This window comes from Neovison vison, chromosome 5 (assembly GCF_020171115.1).
Source record: "Neovison vison isolate M4711 chromosome 5, ASM_NN_V1, whole genome shotgun sequence".
In the NCBI taxonomy this organism is placed as follows: Eukaryota; Metazoa; Chordata; class Mammalia; order Carnivora; family Mustelidae; genus Neogale; species Neogale vison.
In genome coordinates, this window is record NC_058095.1 from 17,556,651 (window position 1) to 17,565,481 (window position 8,831).

General features: G+C 50.8%; 2 protein-coding genes across 2 annotated transcripts; both read left to right on the forward strand.

Moving 5' to 3' along the window:
- The first annotated feature begins 1,088 nt into the window (after positions 1-1,088).
- LOC122907314 (leucine-rich repeat-containing protein 37A-like) lies at positions 1,089-6,251 on the forward strand. The gene is made up of 8 exons (XM_044250215.1): positions 1,089-1,304; positions 1,745-1,986; positions 2,093-2,271; positions 2,478-2,554; positions 3,452-3,793; positions 4,034-5,527; positions 5,633-5,773; positions 6,243-6,251. The coding sequence occupies exons 1-8, from the start codon at positions 1,089-1,091 to the stop codon at positions 6,249-6,251; spliced, it is 2,700 nt and encodes an 899-aa protein (XP_044106150.1).
- Positions 6,252-6,274: 23 nt separating this feature from the next.
- Positions 6,275-7,237, forward strand: LOC122907315 (leucine-rich repeat-containing protein 37A-like). The gene has a single exon (XM_044250217.1). The coding sequence runs from the start codon at positions 6,275-6,277 to the stop codon at positions 7,235-7,237; it is 963 nt and encodes a 320-aa protein (XP_044106152.1).
- Positions 7,238-8,831: the final 1,594 nt, after the last annotated feature.

The following is an 8,831-nucleotide window of genomic DNA, read 5'->3' on the forward strand; positions in this document are numbered from 1 at the left end:
AGAGAATCCTGAAGAGGCAGAACACTCCCCAGCTCAGCAGGACATCCTAACTCATTCCTCAGAGAATCCTGAAGAGGCAGAACACTCCCCAGCTCAGCAGGAGACCCCAACTCATTCCTCAGAGAATCCTGAAGAGGCAGAACACTCCCCAGCTCAGCAGGAGAACCCAACTCATTCCTCAGAGAATCCTGAAGAGGCAGAGCATTTCCCAGCTCAGCAGGACATCCCAACTCATTCCTCAGAGAATCCTGAAGAGGCAGAACACTCCCCAGCTCAGCAGGACATCCCAACTCATTCCTCAGAGAATCCTGAAGAGGCAGAACACTCCCCAGCTCAGCAGGACATCCCAACTCATTCCTCAGAGAATCCTGAAGAGGCAGAACACTCCCCAGCTCAGCAGGACATCCCAACTCATTCCTCAGAGAATCCTGAAGAGGCAGAACACTCCCCAGCTCAGCAGGACATCCCAACTCATTCCTCAGAGAATCCTGAAGAGGCAGAACACTCCCCAGCTCAGCAGGACATCCCAACTCATTCCTCAGAGAATCCTGAAGAGGCAGAACACTCCCCAGCTCAGCAGGAGACCTCAGCTCAGCCTATAGAGCATACTGAGGAGGTAAAACCTGCAACTCAGCAGGAGCCCCCAGTTCCGCTTCCAGAGACTTTTGGAGAAGCTGAACCTTCTTCTTCAGCCCAGGAGGAGGCCTCAGCTCAGCCTGCAGAACTTCCTAATAAGGCAGAGTCTTCAATCCAGCAGGAGACCCCAGCTCAGTCTCCAGGAGAGATAGAACCTTCAGCAACCCTACAAGAACAACCAGCTCAGCCTCCAGAGCTGCCTTCTGGGGAGGTGGAACCTGCTCCAACACAGCAGGAGCACCTAGCTCAACCTCTAGGGCATCAGTGGGTGACAGTTTCGCCTCTAGGTCACCATCATGTTCAACATTTAAACCTGCCCAGTGTTAAACCTGCAGATGTGCAGGTTACCATAACACCAGAACCCACTCCAGAGGTGGAAACTCTGCCAGTTCAGCATGAGGCTGCAGCTCAGCCCTCGGTGCCCCTTGATGTGGAACCTTTTGCAACCCAGCATGAAGCCCCAACTCTGCCTCCACAGTCCCCTGAGGAAGCTGGACATTTGCCAGTTGAGCAGGAGACTCCAACTGATTCCCCAGAACCTACAATACAGGAGAAACCTCCAGCACAGCAGGAGACCCCAGTTCAGCATCTGGAGTATCCTGGAGAAGTTAAACCTCCCACAACCCAGCAGGAGGCCCCAGCTCAGCAACCACAGGCCCCTGAAGGAGGCAAACCATCTTCAACCCAGGAGGAGGTCCCAGCCCAACCTCCAGAGACTCAGGGAGAGAGAGAACCATCTCCATCCCAGGAGGAGGCTCCAGCTCAGTTTCCACAGACCCCTGAGAAGGGTGAATCTTCAGCCCAGGGGGAGAGCCAAGGTCAGCATCCACAGACCTCTGAGGAGGTTGCACCTTCTCCAACCCAGCAGGAGGCCGAAGCTCAGCACCCTCAGGTTCCAGAGGAGAGTGAGTCTTTTTCAACCCAACAAGAGACCCCAAATCAGTATCCAGAGTCTCTTGAAGGTATTCAATCTTCTCTGGCCCAGTCAGAGGCCACAGTTCAGCATCCAAATCCCCTTGGGGAGGTTAAACCTTATGCAACATATCAGGAGGTCCCAAGTCAGCATCTACAGACTTCTGAGGAGATTTACCCTTCTGCCACCCAGCAGGAAGCTGCAGCTCAGCATCCAGAGCCTTCTGGTGAGGTTGAACCTTCCCCAACCCAGCAGGAGGTTCCAGCTCACTCTCCAGAGCATCATGTGGTAACAGTTTCTCCTCTAGGTCAGAGTCAAGCTCAGGGTCTGCTGTTGCCCCATGTCACTGTTAAACCTGTGGATCTGGCACTTACCATAACTCCAGAGTCCACCAATGAGGTTGAAACTTCTTTACCCCAACAAGAGGCCCCAGCTCAGTCTGCAGTGTTCCCTGGGCAGTTGGAACCTTCTTCAGTCCAGTCAGAGGCCCAAGATCAGCATCCAGCCCCTCCTGGAAATGTTGAACCTTCTCCGATCCAACAGGGAGTCCCAACTCAGCCTGAAGATCTTCCTGAGGAAAATGAACTATCCCCAATTCAGCAGGAAGCTGCAGCTCAGTATCCAGAGCCTTCTGGTGAGGTTGAACCTTCTCCAGTCCAGCAGCGAGGTCCAACCCAGCCTGAAGGTCTTCCTGAGGAAACTGGAGTTCCTCCAGTCCAGCAGTGGAGCTCACCTCTGTCTCACATGCGTGTTGTGGGTGTAGAACCTTCTCCAGTCCAGCATGCTGTCCCATCTCATCATCCAAACCCCAATGAGGGGATTGTGCCTTCTCCAGTTCAGCATGAGAACCTAGCTCCGCCTCCAGAGTCCTCTACAGATGTGGTATCTCAGCATCCAGTACATCATGAGGTGACATTCTCACCTTTAGGTCCCGGTAAAGCTCAGTATCCACTGTTGCCCAATATCACAGTTAAACCTACAGATCTGGAGGTTTCCATAACTCCAGTGCCAACTAAGGCTGAGCATTCTCTAGTGCAGCAGGAGTTCCCTGCTCAGGCTCCAGTTCCCCCTGAGCTTGTTGAATTTTCTCCAACCCAGTCCAAGCCTCTTTTCCAGTCTCCGGAGATCCCCAAAGATGAATCTCCTCCAGGCCAACAAGAGGTCATAGCTCAGACTCCAGACCCTCCTAAGGAGGTGGAACCTGCTTCAAGCCAATGGGAGGTCCCAGCTGAGCCATCAGAGACCCTTAAGGAGATTGAACCATCTGCAAATGAACATGCAGTCTCAGCTCATCCTCCAAAGCCCACCAAGGAAGTCAAACCTGCAACCCAACTGGAGGCCCCAGCTCAGTCTCCTGTCCCCCAGCAGGCCCAAACTATACCCCCTGAGCCCCCTAATGAGGTAGAACCTCCTCCCACGCAACTGGAGGCCCCAGCTCAACCTCCCGAACTCCCTGAGAAGGTAGAACCATCTCCAGCCCAGCAGGAAGTCTCAGCTCAGCCTTTGGAGCCCCCTAATGAAGCAGAATCTTCAACCCAGCAGGAGGCCCTAGCTCAGTCTCCAGTTCACCAACAGGCCCCAGCTATATCTCAGCCCCCTAAGGAGGTAGAACATTCTCCAACCCAGCAGGAGGCCCCAGCTCAGTCCCCTGTCCCCCTGCAGGCCCCAGCTATATCTCCTGAGCCCTCTAAGGAGATAGAACCTTCTCCCACACAGCTGGAGGCCCCAGTTCAGCCTTTAGAGCCCCCTAATGAGGCAGAATCTTCTCCAACCCAGCAGGGGGCCCCAGCTCAGGCCCCTGTCCCCCCGCAGGCCCCAGCTATATCTCCTGAGCCCCCTAACGAGGTAGAACCTTCTCCCACAGAGCCGAAAGCCCCAGCTCAATCCCCTGTCCTCCCACAGGCCCCTGCTATATCTCCTGAGCCCCCTAACGAGGTAGAACCTTCTCCCACACAGCCGGAGGCCGCAGCTCAGCCTCCAGAGCCCCCTAATGAGGCAGAATCTTCTCCAACTCAGCAGGAGGCCCCAGCTCAGTCCCCTGTCACCCCACAGGCCCCAGCTATAACTCCTGAGCCCCCTAAGGAAGTGGAACCTTCTCCCACACGGCCAGAGGCCCCAGCTCAGCCTCCAGAGCCCCCTGAGAAGGTAGAACTATCTCCAGTTCAGCAGGAAACCCCAGCTCAGCCTCCAGAGCCCCCTAATGAGGCAGAATCTTCTTCAACCCAGCAGGAGGCCCCAGCTCAGGCCCCTGTCCCCCTGCAAGCCCCAGCTATATCTCCTGAGCCCCCTAAGGAAGTGAAACCTTCTCCCACACAGCCAGAGGCCCCAGCTCAGCCTCCAGAGCCCCCTAATGAGGCAGAGTCTTCTTCAACCCAGCAGGAGGCCCCAGCTCAGGCCCCTGTCCCCCTGCAAGCCCCAGCTATAACCCCTGAGCCCCCTAAGGAAGTGGAACCTTCTCCCACACGGCCGGCAGCCCCAGCTCAGCCTCCAGAGCCCCCTGAGAAGGTAGAACTATCTCCAGTTCAGCAGGAAACCCCAGCTCAGCCTTCAGAGCCCCCTAATGAGGCAGAGTCTTCTTCAACCCAGCAGGAGGCCCCAGCTCAGGCCCCTGTCCCCCTGCAAGCCCCAGCTATATCTCCTGAGCCCCCTAAGGAAGTGGAACCTTCTCCCACACAGCTGGAGGCCCCAGCTCAGCCTCCAGAGCCCCCTAATGAGGCAGAGTCTTCTTCAACCCAGCAGGAGGCCCCAGCTCAGGCCCCTGTCCCCCTGCAAGCCCCAGCTATAACCCCTGAGCCCCCTAAGGAAGTGGAACCTTCTCCCACACGGCCGGAGGCCCCAGCTCAGCCTCCAGAGCCCCCTGAGAAGGTAGAACTATCTCCAGTCCAGCAGGAAACCCCAGCTCAGCCTTCAGAGCCCCCTAATGAGGCAGAATCTTCTTCAACCCAGCAGGAGGCCCCAGCTCAGTCCCCTGTCCCCCCACCGGCCCCAGCTATATCTCCTAAACCCCCTAAGGAGGTGGAACATTCTCCCACACAGCCAGAGGCTCCAGCTCAGCCTCCGGAGCCTCCTGAGAAGGTAGAACCATCTCCAGTCCAGCAGGAAGCTCCAGCTCAGCCTTTAGAACTTCCTGACAAAGTGGAACCTTTTCTAGTCTCTCAAGAGACCCATTCTCAGCTTCCACAGTCTCCTGAGAAGGTGGAATCCTCTCCAGTCCTGCAAGAAGCCCCATCTCTACCTCTAGAGCCCCTTAAGGAGATAGAACCTTCTCCAACCCAGCAGGAGGCTCCAGCTCAGCCTCCAGAATCACCTAAGGAGGCTGTAGCACAACCTCCAGTCCATAAGGAGGTGATAGTTCCACCTCCAGGACAAGATCAAGCTCAGTATTCACACTTGCCCAGTGCCACTGTTAAACCTGTTGACCTGGAGCTTACTATAACTCCAGAGCCTACTACGGAGGCTGAGCATTCTACGGCAGGGCCAGAGGACCCCGCAGTGACAATTCCACATCCAGAGCATGTTCAGGCTCAGCAACCAAATTTGACTAAAGTCACTGTTCAACCTTTAGACCTGGGGCTTACTGTAACTCCAGAACCCACTACAGAGGTTGAACCTCCAACCATGCAGGAGACCCCAGATCAGCCTTCAGAGTTGCCTAAGGAGGTTGTAGGTCAGCCTCCAGCATATCAGGAGGTGACAGTTTCAACTCAAGGCCAAGATCAAACTCAACATCTATTATTACCCAACGTAACATTTCGACCTTTGGACCTGGGGCTTACCATATCTCCAGAACCCACTACAAAGGTTGAGCATTCTCCAACCACGAAGAAAACTACAGCTCCCCCAAAGGACCTCGAAGTGACATTCGCACACCTAGAGCAGATTCAGGCTCAGCATCCAACTTTGACTGAAGTCACAGTTCAACCTTTGGACCTGGGGCTTACCATAACTCCAGAATTCACTAAGGAGACTGAACTTTCTGTACCTATGCAGGAGATCCCAGTTCAGCCTCCAGAGAAACCTAAGGAGGTTGTCGTAACTCAATCTCCAGTATATCAGGAGGAGACTGTTCCACCACCAGGTCAGGATCAAGCTCAACATCCATCATCATCCAATGTAACAGTTCAACCTTTGGACCTGGAACTTACTGTAAGTCCAGAACCCACTACAGAGGTTCAACATTCTACAACCTTGAAAAAGACTACAGCTCCTCCAAAAGACCTTGAGGTGACATTTGCACATTCAGAGCAGGTTCAGTCTCACCGTCCAACCTTAAATAAAGTCACAGTTAAACCTTTGGACCTGGAACTCACTGCAACTCCAGAATCTACTACGGAGGTTGAACATTCTTCAGCCATGCGTGAGACCCCAGATCAGCCTCCAGAGCCACCTAAAGAACTTGTATCTCAACCTCCCATGTATCAAGAGGCAGTGGTTCCAACACCACGTCAGGATCAAGCTAAGCATCTGTGGTCATCAAATGTGACAGTTCAACCTTTGGACCTGGAGATTACCATAACTCCAGAATCTACTACAGAGGTTAAACAGTCTACAACAGTGCAGCAGCAGCAAACTACAACTCCTCCAAAGGACCTTGAGGTGACATATCCACAGTCAGAGCAGGTTCAGGTTCAGCATCCAACCTTAAATAAAGTCACAGTTAAACCTTTGGACCTGGGTCTTACCATAACTACAGAACGTATGACAGAGACTGAAACTTCTCCAACCATGCAAGAGACCCCAACTCAGCCTCCAGAGCTGCCTAAGGAGGTTGTAGTTCAATATCCATTCCATCAGGAAGCAACAGCTCCAACTCCAAGTAAGGGTCAAGCTCAGCATCCAGTTTCAGCCAGCGTCACATTTCATCATGAGGACTTGGTGCTTACCATTACTCCAGAACCTATTACAGAGGCTGAACATTCTACAAACATGAAGAAGACTACACCTTCTCCAAAGGACCTTGAAGTGACACTTGCACATCCAGAACAGGTTCAGAGTCAACATCCAAACCTGACTGAAGTCACAGTGTCACCAATGGACCTGGAAATTACTGTAACCGCAGGATCCAATATGGAGGTTGAACCTTCTCCAACCATGCAAGAGACCCCAACTCAGCCTCCAGAGCTACCTAAGGAGATTGTAATACAATATCCATTCCATGAGGAGGTGACATCTCCAACTCCAAGTAAGGATCAAGGTCAGCATCCAGTGTCACCCAGGGTTACATTTCATCGTGAGGACTTGGGGCCTACCATTACTCCAGAACCTATTACAGAGGCTGAACATTCTACAACCACAAAGAAGACTACAACACCTCCTCCAAAGGACCATGAGGTGACACTTGCACATCCAGAACATGTTCAGAGTCAACACCCAAACCTGACTGAAACCACGGTTCTACCTGTGGACCTGGAAATTACTGTAAGTCCACAACCAGAGTCATCTGAGACAGTTTTTCTGCCAACGACCCAGCATTCAGTGGTGCATTTTGTAAAATACACCCCAGAAAAGGCACGCACAGCTTTAACTGAGCCACCAGAAGAGAATGCTACCATGAACATCAACATATGTGAGCTCTGTACCTGCAAAGATGAGACGCTGTCATGTACTGGTTTCAGCCCAAAGCAGAGGCTACGCAGAGTGCCTGTGCCAGAGCCCAACACCTACAATGGCACCTTCACCATCTTGTAAGAATTGCCTTTTCTCATTTGTTCTCTGCCTTGTGCTTGATATGGCAGCCTTTTCTTCGAGGTCTTCCTGGATCTTCCTCATCTTCCCTATTCATGCTGACTTTCTGTTTTTACCTTTTCTTTGTCAACTATCCCTTGTCTTCATTTTGCTGTTTGCTATCATTCCCCCTTCTCCAATCTTTTACTTGCAGTTGTCCTTATTCTTTCTTCTTATCCAGTTTTTTATCCCCATAATTTCATTCCTTAACCTCTACTCTCCCGTTTTGGCTCCATCCTCTTTATAGCAACATGCCCTTCTCTCCATCTCCTTGGTGGTGATACAACAAAGTGGTTAAGAGTAAAATTCTGGAACTAGACTGCTTGAGGCGAGGTCTGTCATTTCAGAGCTTTTGACTCAGTTTCCTTTCCTGTAAAATGGGTATTATTAGCGTTAACACCTTGTGGGGTTATTTTGAGATTTAGATGAATTTATATATATAACTTGTATTGGTGCCTAGCATATATATGAGTGTTAGCTATTATTATTCGACTCCTCAGTTAAGTTCAAAACTCATCTTGTCCCTGGCCCTCTATATACAGAACCTATTTTGAGCCCAGCCCAGGACTCAGTACTGTGGGAGCCATACAAGTATGACATTGTCTTTAGAACATGAAATGATAGGTGGTAAGAAAGGAAATGGGCATAGAAAGGGAGGTGACCTATGATTAAGTACAGATCATAGGTGCTGTATTTCACCAGAATCTGTAATCAATGGAGTATGGACGTGAGGGAAAGCTGCATGGATAAACTAAAACTTTAGCTGAGACTTAAAGAGTGGCTATGATTTGTTAAATAGAGCAAAAATAGGAAGTATAGTCTAGATAAAGTCATGGTTGCAAGAATGATCAGGAATTAAAAATTAGGAAGCAGTGAAAGATAGATTATGAAAACCCTTGACTATCAGTTACAGGGGTTTGAAAGTTACACTCTGAGATATAGAGAGCCAGGAAAATGTTCTAGCAAGAGATACATAATATAAAAAGAAGAGGATTGTTTTTGATTCCCTATGTAGAATGATCTAGAGAGGAAATCTTGATCTAGGGAGACCAGATAGAATGCTCTAGCAAAAGCCCGGAGGAAAGTGACAAGGAGCTGGATGAGAGTGGCTGTGATAGGAATAGAACGAAAATCCTGAGAGCACCGCAAAGGAAAAAGCGAGAAGACTGAGTAACTGATGAGAATGGCGGGTAGGGTGTGTCCAGGAAAGAGAAAAATGAAATACGACTCTCGAAGTTTCGGTCCTGGATGAGCAGACCTACGGCAGTAGAACAGGTGGAAACAGCAGTTGGGAAGGAGAGCCAGTTTGAGGGAGATAAGTTCAGCTTTAAACATTTTTATCAGGGAACATAAAGCAACCAGAAGGCTTCTAGTGGGCTGGAAACGGCCACCAGGCAGATGGGCAGAGGGGTACCATCAAAACATTTGCCTTATTTCTGACTTCCCTGGAAAAAAAATGTGTATATAAACTGAATAGCTAAGTTGTTGCTGAGGAGAGAAGACAAAGCTAAAGGTAAAGATTCAAAGTCATACATAGAGTTAGTGGTTGAAATGAGTC

Bases quoted from the DNA above. Each gene is read 5' to 3' on its own strand.
- LOC122907314 (XM_044250215.1), top strand. From the start codon at position 1,089: ATGAAGCCCCAACTCTGCCTCCACAGTCCCCTGAGGAAGCTGGACATT. The intron at 1,987-2,092 runs GTCTGCAGTGTT...CCGATCCAACAG, and splicing joins CAACAAGAGGCCCCAGCTCA to GGAGTCCCAACTCAGCCTGA. The intron at 2,272-2,477 runs GTGGAGCTCACC...TCTCACCTTTAG, and splicing joins GGAGTTCCTCCAGTCCAGCA to GTCCCGGTAAAGCTCAGTAT.
- LOC122907315 (XM_044250217.1), top strand. From the start codon at position 6,275: ATGCAAGAGACCCCAACTCAGCCTCCAGAGCTGCCTAAGGAGGTTGTA.